The following is a 23,854-nucleotide window of genomic DNA, read 5'->3' as shown; positions in this document are numbered from 1 at the left end:
TGTTGAATGATATGCAGATAACCTCCATTTTCTCCCAAGCAGACGTTAGTACATGCCTGGTAAAACACACGTCAGAAGATAAAATCTCATGGAGAAAGCTGCACACCTGCTTGAACCACAGGCAATGGGGGTAAGTCATAAGGCAAATGTGACTAAAAACCTCTGAAAGTGATCCTGTATTGCTTCTTTCATGAAATACAGAAACCAGGGTTAAAGAAACTTGACTGGATTGACTTCATCTTGCATAGTTTATTTTCCTGAGGTCTGTGAATAACCATTAGTACTGTTTACCTGAATAGCACAAGTCTTCAGTTTCTCAATTTTCCTTTTATTTCTATAACACTATAACAGTGCATTAACTATTAGTTGGATTTTATCGTTCTAACTTCTTTGACAATCACAAAGTTGGCAAGGGAATGTAACCATCCCTAGCCTGTTTCTAATACCACAGAGACCATAGTTTATGGTTTTGCCACAGTTACATCCATCACACTTGCATAAATATAAAAACCCACAATATAATTTCTAGGAGACACTGTTGCTCCTGCAAACAGCAAAATATTTATTCAAATAATTGACAACTGAAAGAAACAAGTATGTTATCAGGATGAAGACCTGGAGGAGTCACCTTGCGATTAGTTAAGAGGCATCCACTTTGTTTGACACAAAAAATACAGGAAATAAGAGAATTGCCTTCAATATATTGAGTAGTCTGAAGACTAACTTGAGAAGTATAAGACTTTACTCCACTGAATTATCCTATAACATGTAAAAAAAGAATTCAAGCATGCATAAAATTGCACAGTAGTACACCTGCAAAAGTTATATTTAATTATTATTTTGATATTCACTAATGCCTATATGTTCATTTTAGTATGAGAGTTCTGCAGCAAATATGTAAAAACATCCTTCTTACAAAAACAATTTGTATGCTAAATGAGGCATTGTTCAGTGTAGAAAGGAGTTTTTTTCCACAAGTTTTAGAATAATATGTAAAAGTATTTTATTCCCATGAGAAAGAGTATAGTCCTGCAGTACTGAATGATTCTTAAAAAGAAATTAAATCTGCCATTTGTGAATTGCATTGAGTTTTCTCTGATTGCTCCCTACCAGCTAAAGAAGTTTAAAATGTTATTCACCTTGAAAATTACTGTCTCTACTTCAAAGGGATCTCTAAGTATAATCCACTTAATATCCACTTAATATTATAAGGCATATGGATGGTAGGAAGACAAATCTTACCAATAGAGATGATTTCTCTTTGCCAAATGCTTTTCTATAATAAAGAAAATTATCGTTATGAAAAAAAGGATAAAGAGCTTTAAAGGGAAAGAAAAACACATAAAAAGAAGGGTATTGTTTGAATCCAGAGAATGAAGATCCTTTTCAGAATAGGATTACTTGGAAACTCATTTTTCTGCTATTTCACAAAATCTCTACTGAGAGCTGGTTACACAGCAAATGAGATCATTTCATCAAAAGTCCAGCTCCTTGTGATGCTTGTGACCCTCTTAGATGAATTTGCTGATCTTTACCTGAGCGAAGTTTTTCTACTTAGATTATTGAAAATCATTCAAATCCCTGTATAGGATGATCTACTTAGTTTCCTGATTTACCTTGAGCTCTCTCAGAGAACCAGTGTGATTGCAGAGTTATAAGGAATTGAGAACTGAACAGATACATTTTTCTGAAATAATTCATCCTGCAAAATTGAGCAACAGTGCCAGCTGACATTGAAAAGGGGTAAATATCTCTCCTTTTTTACTTTTAATGGTTCTTTTATCAGTTTCCTGCTAACCCATGGAATTCTGCAGGTGAAAGGGACAAGAAGATGAGAGAATGCATGACATGTAACAAAACTATATATTGGTTGGGAATAAAACCTACCCTTACTTCTCCTACAAAACTTATACTCCCTAGTTGCAGTGTTCATTTAAGTTTCAGTATCCATATAATGTGTATGCATAGAAACAAACTTCACTTTTTTTTCTTGTAATATAAGAAGGCAAACGATTTTTTTAATTGTGAATACCCGAGTTTTCTGCTGTTGAATGAACAGCTTATACACACTTCCTTTGATTTCGCTGAACATGGGAGTCTCTGTTCATTTGCATTTTTAAGAGATCTTTATATTAACATATTTGACAATCAATTAAATAGAGAACAACTTATTATCTGGATTCTCGGTCAATCAAGGCAGTGTATTTGTGTTTTAGATACTAGGACTGCACAGTGGGTGATTTCAATTAAGTTCTCCAAGCTGTCTATAGACTAAAATACATACCTTCTTCTCTTCAGATAACTGAAATAATAAATACATCACAGGTATATCCTAAACATTCATCACAAATCTGAGAGGTCCTCCACAAAACTTGGGTGGAATGCCAAGGCATACATCACCATAAGAAACTAAATATTATATCACTAGTTAGAGGAGCAACTTGGTAAAGAGCATTCAAAACTTGTTAGAGCTTCTGACCAGAAGACAACAAAACAGAACTGATGGAATTAAGTTTCTTCCAAACTTTCCATCCAATCCCATCTATCCCCTATGGACATGGGCACATTGGAGTGGGTCCAGAGGAAGTAATGAAAACGATCAGAGGACTGAAATATCTCTCTCATGAGGACAGGCTAAGAGCATTGGGGTTGCTCAGCCTAGAGAAGAGAAGGTTCCAGGGACACCTTAGAACTCCTTCCAGTACTTGAAGGGCCTAAAGAGGACTTGTAGTGATAGGAGAGGAAATGGCTTAAACTAAAAGAAGGTAGTTTAGATTAGATATCAGGAATAAAATCTTTTACTATAAGTGTGATGGAGCACTAGCACAGGTTGCCCAAAGAACTTGTGGATAACCCATCCCTGGCAGTGTCAGAGAACAAGCTGGATGGGGCTCTGAGCAATCTGCTCTAGTAGGAGGTGTCCCTGCCCGTGGCAGGAGGATTGGAACCAGATTTTTAGGTACCTTCCAACCTAAACAATTCTATAATAGGATTCCATTTTTTCTAATCTATTGCTGGAAAACTAGGAGGCAGACAGATGTTTTGCATATCTGTGGTTACAGGCGTGTGTTATTGCCCACAATCAACAGTTTCAACTTTCTTGGGTTTTGGCACTGTGTTTCTGAGATATGTTATCTTTGATAATAATAGGACACTGTGGAGGAAATATCTGTTCAGATAGTAAAAGAAGAGAGTGGAGTACAGAGTCAGCTTCATAGCAGCTGCATATAGTAGCTTGTACTGTTAGTCTGTCTATGAATTTGGAAAACCATCCTTCATTTTCTCTGTATATTAATTCAAACCTCTTATTATATTTTCTCTAAAGCAGCAATAGCAATGCCATGGCTTTCTGCAGATTATAACACTTTTAGGACATAGAATGTTCACTTTTTAGATTTTGGTGTGTACATCTTTGTAAAATTATTCAAGAGAGGGTGTGTGGGGGTGTATCTTGTTTTGTTTTTTCTTTGTTTACCTGTGACTAAACTGGATACAATTAGTGGCAGGACCAGCATCTGCAGCATTCTCATGAGTAGTTCTCCTGGAAACGAAAAGTATTTCACTTCCCGATAGCTCATCTTATATGATCGAAGAGAAAATCCCAGGATTACACCTGAAGGGAGGGAAAAGAGATATCGTTACTCAGTCCTTTAAAGAAGCAATAGCATCTGAACATGAACATCTATAAAGTATCTGAAAAAGCATCAATACTGGACATATCTAATTGTAACCTGCAGTCTTTACTATGATGATTTACTTTCTCTGGTATCATCTACTACTATGAGTAGCCCTCCTGAAAATGTTAAGTTTATTGCCATTTAGGAATGGTGTTCCCAATTTAGTGTTCCCAGTGAAACACTGCAAACCACGCCCCACTTGCTCAGTCCCCTTCTCCCTCCCCCTGTGGCGGGATAGGGAGGAGAACCAGAGGCACAAAATGTAGACACCATGTATCGAGGTAAAAGCATTTTACTGAAGACAGCAATGAAATAAGAAAAAGAACAGTAATAATTTTAATAATGAAGTGCAGAAGAGGTGAATGATTCACAGACAAGTGTTCACCATGCAGAAATCCTAAACATGCTCCAAGAGCCAGAAGGGGCCCCTTCCCCTGACCCCAAAAGTTAGATCAGGCTTTATAGAATAACCCCTGGGTCCTGGCTGTGCCCCCTCCTGGCTATTGCAAAAATTAACTCTCTCCTGGCCAGAATCAGCACAGTTATTTAGAATGATTTTTGTGCTGCTATTTTTTAGAATCTGGATTACTGTCAAAGGTATACCTTGAGTGCTAATGAAGCGATCCCTGCTACTACAGCCAAGTGTCTTGAATTCTGACATTTTGAGTGTAATCCTATATGCAATGCAAATGCATACTAGCTACCAGTCTTCAGAAGTCTTGTCCGTGCCTGTCTACTCTGTGGGCCTGATCCTACAGATGTGCTTCAGATTAAAGGAGATAACCAGGACAGACATATTTGAGAATCCCCTTGTGGTTTAGTCTTTTCACAGTCAAAAAGGAAGCAGGAGGCAAGCATCTCTACCCATGCCTACCTTCAGGAACACTGACACTTGCAAAGAAGAAGATAATCAGGGTTGAAAGGCCTTATTGGATGATTAAGTGGTGGGTTTCAATGCCTGAGGGACAGGAGCAGGGGAATGCCTGGAGCCATTTATCTTGCTGGGAACAGATAAATGGTGCTTGAGATACATTTACAAATGGAAGTCATAGGTGGGCTCATGTGTGGGAACCTAAACTTCCCAGCCACAACCTTGAAGATTTTGTCCTGTATTTGCCACCAACTGCTTTGCTTGCATATTTATTTAGTTATTTGGTTAGCTGACATGACCAGTTGCAATTTGCAATTGTTAAATGGCTTGGTGCCTGTCTGATGTAGGACTGCTATACCCAGCCAAATAACACATGGCTTTATCTGGAACACATTAACCATACACATGGCAAAACTCAACTATTTCTCCTTTCCCTTCAAGACTCCATGTTCTTCACCACTGTCTGGTACTAGCATTTGGGTAAATTCTGTGTAGAAAGCTGGATCAGGCAACTGATCCTGCTGCAAACCACAGTGGGTTTGCAGCAAAAGAAATTATTTTACTGGGTTAATTTTTAGCCAGGTCAATTCCCTGATGCAATTATTTTGTATGGCTACTCAGGGGTTGGTGCCTTCTCTGGTAGATATGTGCCTCAGAGAAGAGCAGTATAGCTCTTTTTAAAAGATAGGCAGACTCAGGTTTCATAAAATGTTTTATAAAGCTGCTCCTCAGTGATGTCAGGCAGCAGAACATTCCAGATCCACTCTAGATCATGTTGGGTCTTGAGTACATTCTGAAAATGCTGCAGCATCGAACAATTTTGACAACTGCTAGTTCCAATTCTTAGTCTTTGTGGTTTTGCTTTTTTTTAAAGACTGATTTTTGATTGGTACTCCATAGAGCAGATAATATCTTCAAGCCAAATTTTGCTAGTTAAAATATGCTGTCATGCCTCCTACACCAGATTATTGACATCTGCTGGAGAAAGGAAACATCTGTAACTCTCAGTTTAGTGACCTCTTTTTGATCATGATTTAGGGACTTTACCAGGTTGGTTAAGCTAGAGGAGTCCAGAAATATCTTGTGTAGAACAGAAAATAGAACTGTGTTCTAGGGAATAGTCTTACAGAATGGAGAGAAAAGTAACTAGAGTGCAAATGACACCAAGCATGGAGTTGGTGTTATGGAAAAGAGTAGCAGGACTAGAAGGCATTTGTTTAGTCTCATTCATGTTCTGTGGTCTCAGGTAGCTAAAGTGTGTTTTGCATAAATTTTTTTTTTGGGTAAAATTACATAATAAAGTGCATAGAAGAAGGGCCTCTGGATAATTCTTGTTTAAAAGACCTGCCTGAGAGTTTCCCTTCTTTTCAAAAAAGTTTTAAATTCTGCTGCTGAGTTACTCATTATTTTCTTTTTTTATGAGAAACACATTTCTCAGATATAAAGAATCCATCTGGACTTTTGTTTCTGCACTTAATGAGCACTACATTTTGACAACTGGGTAACAAGCAAACAGAGCTAGATTGGTTTCTTACTTAGGCCACAGTTCTGCAATTAGTTCCACATGAATTAATCCCTGCACTAGTACAAAGCCTCACTGAGGTTGGTAAGGGTTTCTGAGGCTGCTATAAGCACTAGTCCTTATGCTATGCTATAAGGGCTTGATTATCTGTCCCACTACCATCCAAGCAGCACAAAGTGGCCTGAGATGGCTGTTTGAATGAATATTATTGGTAGTGAGAGTGAGTTTCTAAAGTCCCACGTAAACCTGTTGAGCCAAAAATTATTGACTGTTTTTTGTCCTAATGTGCTCTGTGCATAATTACAGGGTTTCCCAGCATTGCAGTTTACAGAAAGAATTTCTGCAATGTGAAAAGAAATGTGCCCTGGTAGTGTATTATGTTGAAATGGGTCAATACACAACAGCTACTAATTCCTCAGCCTTAATCTTAGCACTGCTATTGATCTCTATGCAGCCATACCCAAGATATGAGAACCTTTCTCTGACTCAGTTTCGCCTGCTTGAAATATAGATACAGCAGTAGCTGTTTCACAGATATTTCTGGAAAGTGATTGTGTTCATACAGAACAAGAAGAAATTTAGACAAATTATTCCTCCTTGTAGGGTTTGATAATGAATGCAGGACAGCGTGATTTTACCAGTCCCTCTTGATTTTAGAATAAATTAAGATTGAACTTTATTTTCTGTTCCAAGTCTGAATAACTAAATAGTGGGTATATATATAAATAGGGTATAATATCCCATCTGACAAAATTTATTTAACAAAATTCTTGAGACAGAAAACTCAAATTTGGCAAAGTAGCTTTGTCTTTGAATTAGCTTCTTAGAACCAACATTCACAGGCTTGAAATGGTGAGATAGCAGCATATGATGATGATGTAAAAATAGGCACAATGGCAAAGCATCAAAATAAAGTCCTGAACCAAGACCTGGTAGGAGGTACTAAACCTTTGGGAGGGGTGCAGTATTCCAACAACCATCCACTACTTTGTGTGTGGCAGGAGTTTTTGTGCTTCACGACCAAGACTCGGAAGATTACATACTGGAACTGGCCTTTCTCAGCAAAAGTTTCAAGTTTCAGGTTAATTCTGAAAATTGTAATGAGACAAAGCCTTGTGTGAAACAAGCTCCCACAACCTGTTGTGCAGGTTTCTGTGTACCCTTTGTAACAGAAAAGATCAACTAATCAACACTTTCAAAACCTGACTTCTCAAATGTTTACTAGTGTTCCATTTCTGCACTGCAGCAAAGAGTAATTTATCCACAGAATTTGGGCTTTTTCTGGACAAAAATCAGTAGTGCCTGTTCAAGTTAACACGTAAGTTAACAAGAATTCTATACATGTGTTTAGTGTATAACAGGACAATATTGTTAAATAATTTATACAGTTTATAATGAAAAAGCAAATTAGCTTAGAGTTATAAAAGGATTTTTGAGGTGTTCTTGATATAGTGATAGTTTAGTATATGGAAAAATTTATTTTTCCACTATAGTGATAAAGTTAAGTTTATGGAAAAATTTATTTGTAGATGATCCTGATGATAATCAGAACAACCTAAAAAGCTAAAATTTTTGCATTGATTTTATATCAATGTTTTTGTGAATCAAAATGAAATTCAAGATGTATGAATACAGTGAAGAGAGGACTTAAAACTTGCAAGAAGCAGAAGGTGGAAATAATTCTGGCAGTTAGGATAATGGAAAGGAAATGGCAAAATGGTACTTTGGATTTGGAATTCTTTATTCCAAAAATAGGACTACATTGATGAATGGCCTATGGTCTTCACTTCTGGTCATTGGGTACCAGAAAGAAAACAATTAAGTCTTCATGTTGGACTTTAACAATTATAGGGATACTTGTATGGCTAAAAAAACCTCCACAACCTTCTATACAAAATGTCTTTAATGGATTAACATCAAAGTGTGATGAAGTAAGCAATAAAGTCAGGGTCTAAGTTATTGAGATGAATTCTTATGAGCTTCTGGTCTCAATCTTATTTCAGAGTTACAGAGGAATCAAGACTGTAGAGTTATCTCAAACTTACACTTTTTTACAATGCCCATGCTGTCTGCTGCATTTTCAAGCAAGAAGTGCGGAATTCTGACAGTTGTGCTTCTCAATTGACCAAACATCACTTAAACATATTTCAAGAGAAAATTACTATTTTTTATATCAATAATGGAGCAAGAGCTGCTTTGTCTTTATCAGTGCTTGCCAGCTCAGCCAGAACATACAACTAAGAGTTATATACGCTTCTGCTTTTTACTGTAAATCTCAGAACACTGTTAAAGGAGGTCCATATCAATATCCTTTCCCTAAATATATGTGATACAGAATTACTTCTTCTTTTCCAGTAGAAAATAGAAAACTTCAAAAATAACTGGGAAAAAAAAAAACTGTTATGCTGAGTAGAATGCTGTTCTAAACTAACAGCTGTTAATAGTTCAGTTCCAGAAAACCTTGTAACCAGCAAGCAAATAACATTTTGTTCTATAACAGCAATTGGGCAAGAGCCATGAAGGGAATCAGGCTTCTGCCAGTTTAATGGGACATTGTATATTTTTGTTAGCTCTACAGCCATTTCATTCCTACATTCCTGCAGAGCTCTGGAGCGACTGCTTTTGTTCTTTGGGTCATTTGTTATTGCTTAATTTACCATTTTGTTCTGACACCTTTTCTTTTAACAGCCAGCTTCAGATAAGTCCACAACTGTATTTACTTGAGACAAACAGGAAAATTACTTCTCTGTTGATAAGAAATACTTCAAGTTGCTGGCAAAATCTCTTTCTTAATTTCTTTCCCTGCTTGCCACAAGAATCACCCAATTTGCTCAGCATGACTTTGATTTTCATAATTCTTGTTTCAGAATTTTATATTGAATCTTCACCCCCTAGTACACCTGGTGTATCACACCTGCCCTTTCTTTGCTTTCTGGTTTTCCTTATGTAGGTAGGAATGTGTGTTCCCTTTGAAACCATTTTATTGAACATAAATGCCAGGTTATAACTGTGTGATGACACTGCAGCAGAGAGTTTAAGGACCTGTGCTCCAAGTTGCCACATTAGAATCTATAGTAAAGTGGAATATGTGTTGATTTGGACACAAGCAGCTCCCTCTCGTTTGCCTGAGACATACTGAGAGTAGTCATGGGAGAAATAATGTGGAAGAGCTAGATATACTAGACATGACTGGGATCCAGAAAAGATCTGGGATCTGCAAAAAGGGACATGGCAGAGAAAAGCAGATTTATAGCAAAGTAAGAGTCATGGTGATGTCAGAGAGCTGTCCTCTGCATCAGAAGAGAAGTCAGTGTGTAATCTTTGCTCAGGGGCCACAGGAGTACCATGGAGCTCACAGCTGTGCTGGGGAGACAGAGTCACAGTCCTATAGTCACAGTGCCTCAGGACCACCTGAACCTGACCCTGAAGGTTTGCTTTACCCTGGAAGAGAGATTGTTTTCCCCAAAAAAACCCCACCAGCCTTCTAACAACAGTATTCAGTTACAATTTGCAAAGATGCAGAGGCATTTTATCATAAAAGTGTATTGTGGACATTTAGAGCTAGATTAACAGAGATACATGGGCCCTCAATTCCCAGCTCAGAGTCAAACACTCTGCCTGACATCTTCTGCCCAGCTCTGGAGGAGCCTGAATTTCTGACACATCTTTATATCTATAGCTATAAAACACTTGCATGTTGCCTTTACTTGCAGACATAGCATCTCCTCCTTGGATTTTGTGGACAGAAAACATGCAAGTGGAGAGGGGAGTCTGAAGCTGTAAGAACTGATGTGCAAAAGCACCATTTGACCAGAGGTCAAAACTGGATACAAAATCTGAGGACAGCTTCTGAGTGCTGCTAAAAAGGCTTTTTAGAAACTATTGAAATTTGTCCTTTGCTATTTCTTTGCTCTAGTGTTAAGACTCATACATTTTTTCCCTTTTGTCTCTAGTTGTTTGGCTCATTTCCCTGTCTTCCCCAATTAGGAGGTAATTTTGTTCCTTTGAGAACATGTCCAAAAAATTGTTCTCATTTTATCCAACTTCAACTTCTCTGTTTGCCTTTAACTGTTTTTAAATTTTTTTCACTTGTTTTCCTTGAACTGTTTCTGTGTTTACCTCTTGTTTGTAATTGATTTCTCACTTCTTTTTTTAAATTTTAAAAAAAAATTTATTTCCAGACAAGCAATTGCATGGCATTAGTAGCAGATTTGGAATGAAGAGTTTTCACTGCTGGCACCGAAGCAGACTGTTCTTAATGGAATAGGGACATTATTCATGATTTCATCTCAGACAAGAGACTTCATTGAAAGACAAACTATGCCTAGTTTATGTACTCTCGTTAGTCTCTGAGCTATATTAAAAAAATACTTTTAATGCAAAAAATAACAAAAAATTCCATGAACAGGAATAATATCTTACTATGCATATATAAAAGCTCAGACATTCACAGTATATATCAGATTATATTTTATGTAGTATTACTTAGACTTAAGATACTACTCAGTGCTTTACAAAGTTACTATAATAGCTGTTCCTTTCATGCCTGGTTTTACTTTGCTGCTTCATGTTCATGACTAAAGTTAATGTATTTACTCCTATAAAATATAGATCAAAACAGATAAGAAAGCTGCTCTCTCAAAGTTTATAGGGTACCTTTCCTGCTTTACATTTCTTTCTTTCCTCTTTTTCCTTGGTGAGAAGTTGACATCATCCTTACCAGCACTGAATGCTACTTTTCCCTACTGTGGTTTCAGCTGCTAATCCATATTATTTTGTCTTTTTGACAGTATAGCTGCACAAAGGAATTGCAGACAGTGAGACTGAGACCACTCAGGTCCAAGAACTTTATGCAAACATTCACAGAAAAGAGAGCGCTATTCTGAGGAATTTTAGTATAGTTTGACCAAGATCTTGAAGCTGGATATGGACAGTTACCTTTGTTTTTTTTTTTTTAATTCCAGCTTAGACACATGCTACAAAGAGTTCATTTTAGGCTGGACTATCTTGATATGCAGTTAAGCACCATCATGAGCAGGACATTCAAATTATGCATACATATCCCTATGGAGCTAGTCCACCTTTTAATTCCTACAAAATCACCTTTTAATTTAGCTTAGTGCTGGTAATCTAAATCTGTAAATGACTTGTTTGACACTGAGGTTTAAGTATTTTGTTGAATCAAGATATGGCCATGCCAGAACTATCTGGATCAGGGAACATATGGCAGACTTAGTTAAAAAATTTCTTTTTTGTCCAATATTTTGCTGAGACTTGCAAACAACCAGGATAGACTGAGGGGGAGCATTTCTCCTTGTAGAACATAAGATTTTTGCCAAATTAGATGTAAGCTTCACCATAACACTTTTTTTTTAATGTTCGATTTGTTCGGTGAATTCTTTCCATAAGAAAATCAGGCTCATGGCTGAAGTTCGTGGAATCATGTTACCATTTTCTTAAAACGATAGCTGGGATGCTTTCAGTCCCTCGCTGTTTGATTATGAGCCACTTCATCCCTGAAATCCTCAGTATGACTGTGAAACTCTTCACATATAGAACCCTCCATCTATTTCTTTTACTTGCCAACAGCCCCTTCCAAAACATGAATTTCCAGAAGTGTTTAATTTCAGTTGATTAAAATTTCAGTTGATTAAAATCACGCCTTACTTCTTGTGAGTTAACTCATCTTGAAGATACATTGTAGCATATTTATTAATTTAGACCCAGCCTCCATACAGGTAACGACACCTCTCTTCCAACTGTTTGGTGTTATTCTGAATGGTAGAATATTCCTATCTTAAAGGTCACAAAAATGGCACAGGGAAACTTGCACCTGGAATAATACTTAGTTACACAGTAAGTACCTGAGTCCAGACTATGACCTTTTAAGTCCCTCCAGATAAAAAAAAGCTTTGCTCTGGAAATCTATGAAGTTGATGGGCACTACTCCATTTGCTTTAGAAGACTCCTAGTTCTCACCCTTCTGCTTGTGTTTTTCTCAGATCTGCCATGACCTAAACATCTATTTGCCTAATTCCAGGCTAAATCCTGAAGGACTAGCAACTGAACACAACTGTCACACAGAATGCACTGAATCATCTGGACTTGGCATACCCTGTGTCCCTGTTCTTGCTCCAAGGGCTGCTTCACAGCCTGGGGCTTCCTGTTATAGGTGAACCTTTTAGTCATTAGGTTAAACACAATGCTGCCTTCTGCTCTCTTAGCATATGCATTCATCCTTAGAAGTCCTACATTTCCCTCTGCCTAAAACCACAGCTTTGAAAGGAATGGTGGAATTGCCTCCTCCTGTAACTTCCCTTTTGAGAGGAAGAGAATAACCTAGCTCCTCAAGTGCTGCTGACAGCATTCCCATCTGGGCTTCTGCACCTCCGCTGGGTGAAAATGTCTGGCATGGTCGTGACTCAGAAAGGAGTGGGAGTAGGAATGCAAACCTGTTTGTTTGTTTGTTTGTTTGACTGCCTGTGTTCCCCCTGGAAGTTTTGGGCTGTTACATGCTTAGGTCATGGACTTTTGCAGCTACCCAGATGAGTCTCCTTGCTCTAGCTCATGCACTAAAAAGACACACAGCTCTGAGATTTAGGTTCCATGGGCAGCTTCCTTTGCTTGCATTTTAGACTTTGAAGAACTTGATTGTACATCCGTATCTGTTTAATATATGGATTCCCAAGTCAAAAAAATTTTAAAAGACATCAAAATATATGTAGTAGACTTACTTGTCAACTACCTTTGGTTAGTACTCCCAGAAATTCCCTGATTATTGGTCCTATAATACAAAGGCAATTCTACTCTTTTACTTTCATTTAGCCCTTGTGCATGGTAAAATCAAAGCATTTACTGCAGCCAGTTTGAGGGGCCAGATTATGTTGCAGTGTAAAAGATGCTTAAAATTTAAGCCCCATCTTTTATAGATTTTGTTCTGAATAAATCAATTTACAGTTATACCAAGTTACAGTAAAAAGTGAAAAACAAGCACACACTTTGTAACTCTCAAGCTTATTTCTATTTATGGTCTTCTACCCATGCCAATAGAATATATATACACACACATGCTAAATTTCAAGCAAGATATTGCATTTTTTTAATGCAGAGAATAGAAAGGGAATTCAAAATGTGAATAAAACTCATGCTAAAAGAAAGGATGTGGGAGAAATACCAGGAAATATGAGTAGCAGTAACATATTTTACTATCCTGATTCTCCTCTGATCCTTCTGGCTTTCTTTGCCTCTTTTCTAGCATTTAATTATTTTCCTTTTCACTGTTGTGCAGCTAATCACACCTATTATTTTACTCTTTTATTTTAAAAAGTCCCATGAAACCTAGAATGAAAATAAGTTTCTCTTGTATGGATTTTAAAGGGTTACACACCATGTGGTTTCATTGTGTTGATTGGAAGTGCAGACACTGGCTATACAACTTCAAGTCTGGTAGGTTGACATAATAAATGCAATAATCCAGCTTTTACTAAAATTCCACTGAAATAATTTCCATTTATTCTTTTACTATTTTCCATAGTTTATTCCCTACTCTATACCATATATATATTTTGTATCCATTAATAATTTAAGACTTCTTGGTGAGGAGCTTAGGTGTTCTCTAATATACGTTGTAGACGCCGCAGAATATTCTGTGAACAACAGAGATGGAGAAATTTATATGGGAGACAGAAATTTCTTATTGCTCCTTACTAAGTACTTTTTAAACACCAGTTGCACTGCCTTATTGCTCCAAAGGCCCAGTTAAACTGAATTGTAATATGCTGTGAAAAACAAAAAATTATGATCTATGCTAAATCCCATTGAATCATAGAGCCAGAGGCTGGAACAGACCTCTAAGATCACCAAGTTCAAGTCATAACCCAGCACTGCCAAGCCCACCACTAAACCATGACCCAAAGTGCCACATCTACACAGCTTTTAAGTGTCTGCAGGAATGGTGGCTCCCTCAGATGCCCTGCTTCCCAGGGCAGACTGTTTCAGCGTTTGACAACCCATTCAATGAAAGAATTTTTTCCAAAATCCAAACTAGACACCCTCTGACACATCTCCAGACCTTTTCCTCTTGTCCTGTCCCTTGTTATCTGTGAGAAGAGGCCAATCCCCACCTGGCTAAGGCCTCCTTTCAGAGAATTGTAGAGAGTGAGAAGGTCCCCTGAGACTCCTTTTCTCCAGGAGAAAAGCTGCTAAAACCTCGCAGCTCCCTCAGATTTTCCTCACAGGACTTGTGCTCCAGACCCTTCCCCAGCTTTATTGTCTGTCTCTGGAGTTGCTGCAGCACCACAGTGTCTGCCTTGTTGTAAGTTTACTTATTATATGATTACTGGGTTTTAATTAAAAATGAAATTAAATATAAAATTTTAAGGGAATGCACAGCAAACAAAAGGACTTTAGAGGATTGTCAGAGGATGTGCACAACTAATGTGACTACAAGGATTATTTCATGAAGCTGGTGGTTGCAAAGGACCTGATTTTCCTTCAGCAAGGCATGAAAAATAGAAAATAGAAAAAATTAGTGTGTCTCAGCTATGGATCTAGATGTCTATGCTACAATACAGCACAAATTATCCCAGTGCCTGCATTTTTATCTTACTTTTTTGTAGCAGCCTTTTCAACATCTAGAATATCTAGCCCCTTTGTTTATTTCTCTTTTATATTGGATTTATTAGTATAGTTTTTCAAATGCACTTAAAGATACGAATTTTATAAAAACATTTTTTCTATGATATATAATCCCTTGGAACTTTCAGATGCCTAGCTATTTCAAGGAATTTTGTCAGAATTTTAAGCTAAATGAATATTTTCAGGAATTCATGAACAACTGAACATACCATCTTCTGCCACACCTTCATTGTGGCCAGCTCAAAAGCATTTCATCTCCAATGACATCTTGTTCTAGCTTTACAAGTGCCAGTAAGGATCCAACAATGTTAAATATTTATTCAGCATACAAATCACTGGCATCTTGCTTATGATTTTGTGCTGCTTTTCAGTCACCACAGCAATTATAGTCCCTGTCTACTGAAAAAATGGAAAGGGTTGGCAAGCCTTAATATAGTTTATTTAATGTTTATGTGCCTTTTCTGACCCCTTTCAGGATCAACACAAAAGTTTTCTTGAGAATCCTTGAGATAACTACTGTTTCAGTTGACCATACTGTAATGGCATTCAGAGAATTTTCTTGTAAAAATCTCTGAGAAACCACATCCTAAATGCCCCACACAGTTACTGCCATGCCTTTCGCCTAGGATAGCTTTGAATTTTGATTTGTAAGAAGCATTACTATGTATATACATTTTTTTTTAACTTCTAGAGAGAATTTTGAGAATATTAACAGCCTTTTTTCAATCTGTATGAAGAGTGGAATGAATGAATGTTTCTCTGGACTGTTTTATGACCATTGAGACATACTGCTTTTGAGCACCACTTTGCAAGTCCACTGATTTGACAGTTTAGAGCGTTAGGATAGAAATAAGCTGATATTTGGCTTTTAAAGATTTTGCATCTTTACTGTGCATTTATGCACAGGTGCTCTCTCCAGAATGCTTTATTGTTTTTCACGAGGTAGCCAAGCTTATTGTTGTTACTCTGTGCCACGTATGGCAGTTCAACAATCAGTGCTGTTTCATTTCAGTAACACCAAAATGAATTGTGGTAAGAAATGTGGATTGTGATAATACATTAACATTATTTTATTTTGCTGTTAAACTAGAGTACTGTTTGTATTTCGCAGTCTGACTTTTACTGGTGTCTTAATGGCAGAATTAAAGTTCTTTGCATTTCTATACTTTTCCTTACTTTTGAAAAGAATAATCTCTTTTGGAGCTTCAAGTGTCACTCTGAGTTTTATGGTGTCTGTTCATGCTTCTTTTTCTTCCAAAATTAAAGCTATTTTATACTTTAAAAAAAAAGGTTTTGTTTAGCAAATTTTTCAGACTATTACTTAGGAAGGCTTTGTCACTCAGTGAGAAATCAATTGCGTTGGTCAGGTTCTTTAGGAGAGCCCTGAGACAGAGTCAGCCTCTGAGGTCAGTATAAAAATAATTAATTTCTCTTTAACTGCAGCCAGCTGTCTTGATTTTCTTGCATATATCTTATCTCCTTTTTTTTTTTGTATAATCTCTCTCTTTATGCTTTAACTTATTCTTTTACCTAAAACTCAGGTCCCACAGCTGTTTCTCCTTCAGTGATGGATCTTCACTTTGTTCTCATGCAAATTTTACAAATGCGGCACTAGGATTTGTCACAGAGTTCAATGTCAATATATAGTGAAGTCAAATACTCTTCTCTGGGTATGTCAGCCTCACCCTTAAGTGGATACAGAAATCTGTCAATAGCAGAAAAGGTGGTGCTTCAACACACAAGGCTGCTGTTTTTGTGGGCATTATCCTGAGTTTTGTCTACCTGCCTATCACAGACTTGTACCTCATAGGTATTTAAACTCTTGTTCAGACAGGGATTCTCTCGAGATAGGAGAATTTCATATCCTGTGCTCCTTCGCACAGCTTTTCACTGTTTAGATATTTTAAGGGCTCTGTGGGTGTTTTGCCTTCTGTGTCACGAAGGATGCTTTCAAGGCTTTATTTATCTCTTTGCTTTTTTCTTCAGGGAAAAGGGGCAAGGCAAGAACTGTCTTCTTCCTGTTCTTTTAGCTAGGTTTTTTTGGTAAATACTGGAAAGCTTTGGAATCTCCCACGTGGTGTGTGCTGTTGCAGAACAGAGGTAGTACAGGTTTATCTATATTTCACACCTATTGTGAGATTGCTGGCAATTACAGAAGCCTGGCTTCAATGACACAGCCAGACCTGCATTCCCTCTTCCCTTTGGGGAAACAGGGAGTCAGAAAAAATGGATCCATCCCCCTCCGCCTTGAATGTCCCAGCAGACAACTGCAACATGTATAATATAAGTCTGGCAAAAGGATTTTAGCTAGTGAATTGGAGCTTAATAATTATGCAGAAACTCCTTTTCATAGTACTTGCTTCACAGCCTCCTCTGTTTCAATTAAAACAGCATTTCACTGCAGACAGCTTCTGAGGATCTCTGCTCAGCAGTGCTCTGTATCTCGGTCTTGTCCTTCAGTACAAGTTCAGAACACACAGGAGATTCTTTGGCATTTAGAATCCTGTCAGAGTCTGGGTTCCTGTGCCATTTTTGAGAAAATAGGATGTGAGAATGAAGGCTGGCTGATAAAGGAAGTGTATCTGAAAGGAAGGAGTTTTTGGGGACAGGATGATGGTTCTGAGTAGCGTGGGAGAGCCTTAGATTTTGCCAGTAATTTGGCTAGCACTTCAAAGTTTGTGAGACTTCCTGCAGATTTTCTATGAGCCACCATGTTTCCTACACTACCCTCAAGTGCTCCTGGTCATTGTGATATTCTCAATTTGCCAGTGGTCAGCCTCAAAAATTTGTCTTACAGGATTGCTCTCATCTACTGAGTCTTGGCAAGATTGACTACAGAAAACTCATTCATAATATCTTTATGTGGACAAGGAAAATGTGAAAAATTGCATCATAATTCGCTTTTTGACTATGCTTGTCTCCAAGTTTCTCGAAGGGCTTGAGAAAAGTTTAAATTTCACAAAAAATATTAACAATTTTTATGACAATGTGCTAATCAGACCCTACCTATGCAGAAGGTGTAGTCTGAAGGACATTCCATGCATTTTTATGGGAATAGAGAATAATTCTAAGTATTTTTCAACATGAATTATACCTTCTTGCATCTTCATCACTACATTTTTAATGAATAATTGGCTTAGTATGGTAATGGCTAGTGAATTTAGTTTAGAATTTAGCTTAGAATCAGAGTAACAACAGAATGGCTATATAAATGTCTGTATTTCTCCTTGTCATGTGAATACCAGAAAAACCTCACCCTATTTGCAAAATATCTGTTGTATATGTATACAACAGAGAGAATTGCATGTTGTAGTTTCCCACTTCATAACTAAGGGCAAGTTCCCACTTCAACACAAGCTCAAGCCCCCACTATAAACTACAGTACTGGAACTAAGATAAGATCCTATGCACTTAACCTCTACTGAAATCAATCCTGCTCAGCAAAGAAATAGGAAATTCTCTATTAAAAAAGGCTTTTTCATGTTTATCCCTTGACTAAAAGGATGTGAAAAAAATGTCTCTGAAGAAATGTTGCTCTCTCTAAATAAAACGTTTTCCTGAGTATGGTGTCTATGAAAATTTCTGGACTGACAGCTCTAAGAATTGTCATCTGTCTGTTAGATCACAGACATTAAGCATTATTTCTTGTAAATGATTCAACCCTGGCTTGAGTATAGTTTGGTTTCCACTTAGACTCATATCCAAGCACCTCAAATGGGAGAGCTAATTGGTGGGCTAATTCTGCAACAATGATTATTGTCTCCTAGGGAGGGGATCAAGCCCACTATCTAATATTCCACAGACCACCAAACAACTGAATGATGAGAACAACTGATGAGAACAACTTAGTCCTTGCCATACTAGACAGATGGAGTTCCACCACTGAGTGTTTCCCAACCACTTTAGCCATCTGTTCCCTACTTCTGAGTATTTCCACAACAGCAAAAAACTCTCAAAAGCCCCAAATATTACCTTTTTATAACCATGAAATTACTGCTCTAATCATACCACAAAATTACTCCACAAATAACAGATATAAGAAGAATTTTGAGCATTTTGTGATAATAACAAGTAGACTATATCTTCTACATGTTATACAAGATATATCTACAGGTTCATGAGCAGAATTGGAGCAGCCAGCTCATCCTAGGCTGCACATTTTCATCAGTTCTCCAACTTGTGTCCCAGTGCCAATTGATCCTCTGCTGTAGGTGGTACTGGAGTAGTGGGCAGAGTGTCAGTAGTTACCTAAAATTATTTGGAACCAGCAATAATAGCAAAACCACTTGTCAGTCTACATTTCATTTCCACATTGACAAATCTGTGGGAGCCCTACTGGATGTAGATGACAGAGAAAAAATTGCAAAAAGAATTTTTTTTTCACATGCCGTCTAGAAAAATAACAATCAAAGAATTGTGTTCTTTGTGGTTGGACAGTGTTTCAAAACTAGCTTGATTTGCTCTGCCTTTTCTGACTATTGTAGATAAAACACCTGATTTTTTCACCCAATATTAATGGGACTTTTACATCTGTAAAGTTCTTAGTTAGGAATTAAAAACATTTACGATCAAATGCTGTTTATAAATATCAGAAACTGAAGTTACTGCTTTAGCAAAGAAGTACTTTATTTTACCAATAGGCAAATTAATATAAATGTCTCCCAAGAAAAGACCATCAAACCTGAAATTAATTTGAAATAACAGTGCTGATGTGGTATCAAGCAACAATAATGGTAGAGCCCTAAAATTTCAATTCCTGTAAGAGCTGCAGAAACACAGCAAGCAGACCTATATAGAATAGCACTATTAAGGACATTAGGGCCTACATTGGCAAAGGATATAGACCATCATCTTTAGGTGCTTACATATGGTTTTTCACCATCATCATGATCAGATTCACAATTTTGTATTTTAAATGAATGGGAAAAGTGAAAGCCGTACAGTAAAGCCATTAAGTTCTTGCTCACCCTATAAAGAGTGTTTATTTCATGAAATATGGTGTCACTTTGACAATCTCTAGTTAAAGAAAAATTATCTTAAGTGATCATGTAAAAATTTAAAGAAAAATTATTTTTATTATTTATGCAAGTTTTAAAAATTGCATGTTTTTCTCAGCAGATTCTCTTTCTAATGCTAATTCAAAGTATGTAGCAATATTTTGGTGCATTCCAAATCTAAAGGCTGTTTGATGTACTGGATTCCTCTCAGTATACTCTTAAAAGGCATTTATTCAGGTGCTATCTTTCAGTCCTTTGAATAAGTAACACTGCCATTGTTGCCCAAATTGCATCTGAAAGATGCATGTGTAAGATTGTGAGTGGCTGAAGGAGAATAAGCTTAGGTTTGCCTTTATCAGGGGAAAACTGAAAAGACTGAGGCTGTATTTATTTCATGCCTTTGCTTAGAAATGTCTTCTCATCTCGTTCATTGAGAGTTTCCGTTCATCATTGCAAAGTGATAATTTTTTGATAGTTTAGGTGAAAAAAAGTTGCTTCCTGGGCATTTTGCGGCAACTGGCTCTGGTAGGAAAAGATACAATTGAAAGCATTCAATTTAGTTATTGTATCTGACTCTTTAAGGGAAGAACTCATAACACAGCTATTCTGGTTGGTTTTTCTCACCAAAATTCTTCTTAGGAATTACTAGAATAATTTAATGGCTCTTCCTTAAACTTCATGCAGCTGTCAAAGCCAAAACTCTCCAAGCCAGAACATTCTTATCAGTGCAGAAGAATTTGGAAACTCATTTGTAATGCAAATCAGCCAGTCACATCGTCATTGTCAAATGCACTGGAGAACAGAATATTCCTATTGAACAAATTACTCACCAAGAATCACAGCCACAACGGTGAAGAGCACAAAGGCATTCCTCATTAAATAACTTTTAACATCGTCCTTTGTTATGCTCTGCACTTTTTTTTTTGCCAAAAGAGTACGTTTCCGGACTCCTTGTTGAATTCGCTCCATCCTACTTCCAGGTTTTGGGTCTTCTCCGTTACCTTTAGTCATTTATCTTGCTGAAAGCTTTCTTTTATAATTAATTTCTGTCAGTATCCCTTCAAAAAATGGAGCACTCTTTTCAGTGGGAGTTACTGGAGAAACCTGCAAGACAAGAAATATCAAACACTACAGTAAGATTTTAGGGGAATGGTTAGCTATATATTTACATTGAAGCAAATATTCTTCATGTTTCAGTAAAACTTGTATTATTCTTAATATCTAAGCAGTTTTTGATGCAGAACCTCAATGACTTCGAAGGAAGGATTACATGGACTGATCAGATGAGTGTCCCATGTCTTCAGATATGAACTGCTGTCATGCTCTAAAGCCCAGGAGTGACTTTAAAAAATATTTGCTATTGATACATAAATGTAAAATCAGTACAAATCATACCAACTTAAGGTATATGTTTAAAACTCTCTGTCAGGCTTGATCTTGTACTTTTTAACAGGCCATTAATTTTTGAAAAAAAATCTAGCTCATCTTTACATTAACCACTGAAGAGAAATATTTTGCTCAAAATGGTACATTTAAATTGTTCTACATTTCAAATGTTTTTAAATGATTGAATGCATTGTCTCAATTCCTTCTTTTCACATGGAAAAAGGCAGCAGCAATAGTTTATTTATCCCTCAACCACTATTTAGAAGATATGCCTATGACAGCTTTATGTTGATAACATTCATCTTTTAGCTGTATAAACTACTCCAAGCACATCTGTAAAACATCAGAAGTAATATCCCACTTAACTTGTTCCTTCAGACAGTAATACCAGCTCACATTGCAGAGTAATGCTTAGCTTGTCCTGATAGCAATTATGAACATATATCACAGAATCACAGACTGTGCTGGGTTGGAAGGGACACATCAGGATCACGGAGTTCAAATCCTGGACCTGTGCAGGACAACCCAAGAACCACACCACGTCTGACTTTAAGAAATCATGCTCTGAATCAACCTTAAAATGTTTCAATATGAAACGTTTTTCATTAAGGTATTACTTTTTATTTTAGATGGTGTGGGTTTGTTTTGATGGCTGCTGGGTATGAGTTTGTTTAGTAATGGAGACTCTTCAAAGGTATTTTCCAGGCTGAGAATACAATTTTCTGAAGTCTTAGTCTATATACACTGGCATGCTTTTTAAAAAGTAATTATTAACGAATAAATGTATAAACCTAGGTGCTTTTGCTGAAATCAGTCTCTGTTTATAGACAGCTCAACTCTAACACCTCATATTAAATAAATTTAGTGCCAAAACACTTTTTTTTTTCCGGAAGCATTTAAAATATAAATACACTGTGGTTTCAGCCAGCACGTTTTATGCAAAATCGCATGTTGTAACAAGTTTATTTTGGTGGATTTTGATCCCTGCTTTTACCATATGTTTCAAGACGGTTCACTTTAGCACTTTAGTGTAATATCCTCCCTGAATTTTAACAGAACGCTATAAACTTTGCTGCTTTAAGGAGTGGAAATAGAAATTTTGAGACCTAGCTAAATACTTAAATTAGTAAGGCTTCTACAGTGGACACGACTGCTGTATGGAAGTAGGATTCCACCCTGCCCCCCCCGCCCCCGACCGATTAATGTACGCATTAAGAAAAGAAAAAAAAAAAGAAAAAAAACCAAAAAACCAAACAAACAAACAAAAAAAAAACACCAAAAAAAAAAAAAAAAAAAACAAAAGAGAAAAAAAAAAAAAAAGAAAAAAGAGAAAAAAAAAAAAAGAGAGAGAGAGAGAGATATCGTTCACAGTGCCTTTTCTTTCCAGGATGTTTAGCAGCTTATCTGTCCTGCACAATTTACATCAAGATCAAGAAAGAACATGGGCGCAGCCAAAAGATTAATCAATCAAAAGACAAATCGATTAATTAGGACACAGAGGCACAGAGTGAAGGATGAAGGATGCCTCCCCCCCGCTCGGACCCTCGCTGCAGGACAGGGCAGGAGAGGAGAGGAGAGGAGAGGAGAGGACAGGAGAGGAGAGGAGAGGAGAGGAGAGGAGAGGAGAGGAGAGGAGAGGAGAGGAGAGGAGAGGAGAGGAGAGGAGAGGAGAGGAGAGGAGAGGAGAGGAGAGGAGAGGAGAGGAGAGGAGAGGAGAGGAGAGGAGAGGAGAGGAGAGGAGAGGAGAGGGCAGGACAGGAGAGGAGAGGAGAGGAGAGGAGAGGAGAGGAGAGGAGAGGAGAGGAGAGGAGAGGAGAGGAGAGGAGAGGAGAGGAGAGGAGAGGAGAGGAGAGGAGAGGAGAGGAGAGGAGAGGAGAGGAGAGGAGAGGAGAGGAGAGGAGAGGAGAGGGCAGGACAGGAGAGGAGAGGAGAGGAAAGGACAGGACAGGACAGGAGAGCACAGGACAGGAGAGGAGAGGAGAGCACAGGACAGGAGAGGAGAGGAGAGCACAGGAGAGGAGAGGACAGGAGAGGACAGGAGAGGGCAGGACAGGAGAGGAGAGGAAAGGACAGGACAGGAGAGGAGAGCACAGGACGGGCTCACCTGGTCGGAGCTGCCGTGCCCTCGGGAGCGCGCCGGATGGGGCAGGGGCGGGCGGGGAGCGCGGAGCTGCGGAGCCGGGCGGGCGGCAGGGGGAAAACTGACATCTGCATGTGCTCCCGAGTACGGCAACTTACTATCCCTGTAACTTAAGGAAAGGGGAGGAGACTGCCGGCCCAGCGCCGGGGAAAAAAAAAAAAAAAAAAAAAAAAAAAAAGGACAAAACCAACCCACCACGAACCACGCATCAGCAGAGAGGGGAGGAAAACGGGGCTTCTGGAATATTGATTAGTCTTGGCACAGTGAAAGCAGGGTCACTTTCTTTGTTTTTTCCTTTTAGACCACTTTCACGCTTTGTCAGTTCAGCTTCGTTAGAAATGACAAATCAGGATCCGGGAAGAATTGAAGGATCGCACACACACAGGGCAGGGAAGGCTGGAGCGCCTTTTCCTTAGACATTCCAGGCTGGACATCTGAAAATCCTAAACATAATTATGTAACACTAGCCCTGTGCTTTTTAAAACAAATTATAAAATATCTGAGCATGCCACTTTGTTCTAAAAACAGGCATGGTGTGAAAGCTATCACATATTTTCGAATTCTTGAAGACAGCTATCCAAGATCTACTCTTCCCAGGGTGGGGAACCAGGCATATCTTTCAGA

The 23,854-nt window shown here is 37.9% G+C and overlaps 1 protein-coding gene across 1 annotated transcript in view; it reads right to left on the bottom strand.

Annotated features, from left to right (window-relative positions):
• The window catches only part of SLC1A3 (solute carrier family 1 member 3), a 65,963-nt gene extending 42,642 nt beyond the window's left edge, over positions 1-23,321 (bottom strand). The window contains exons 1-3 of the mRNA XM_036402882.2: positions 23,195-23,321; positions 20,535-20,808; positions 3,476-3,613 (exon numbers count right to left, since the gene is read on the bottom strand). Coding sequence (XP_036258775.1) covers positions 3,476-3,613; positions 20,535-20,715 — 319 coding nt within the window. The 5' untranslated portion in view covers positions 20,716-20,808; positions 23,195-23,321. The remainder of the gene's footprint in view (positions 1-3,475; positions 3,614-20,534; positions 20,809-23,194) is intronic.
• Positions 23,322-23,854: the final 533 nt, after the last annotated feature.

Source organism: Molothrus ater, chromosome Z (assembly GCF_012460135.2).
Source record: "Molothrus ater isolate BHLD 08-10-18 breed brown headed cowbird chromosome Z, BPBGC_Mater_1.1, whole genome shotgun sequence".
Classification (NCBI taxonomy): Eukaryota; Metazoa; Chordata; class Aves; order Passeriformes; family Icteridae; genus Molothrus; species Molothrus ater.
The sequence above is the reverse complement of the archived record's forward strand: the minus strand, read 5'-3'. Positions and strand labels throughout refer to the sequence as shown.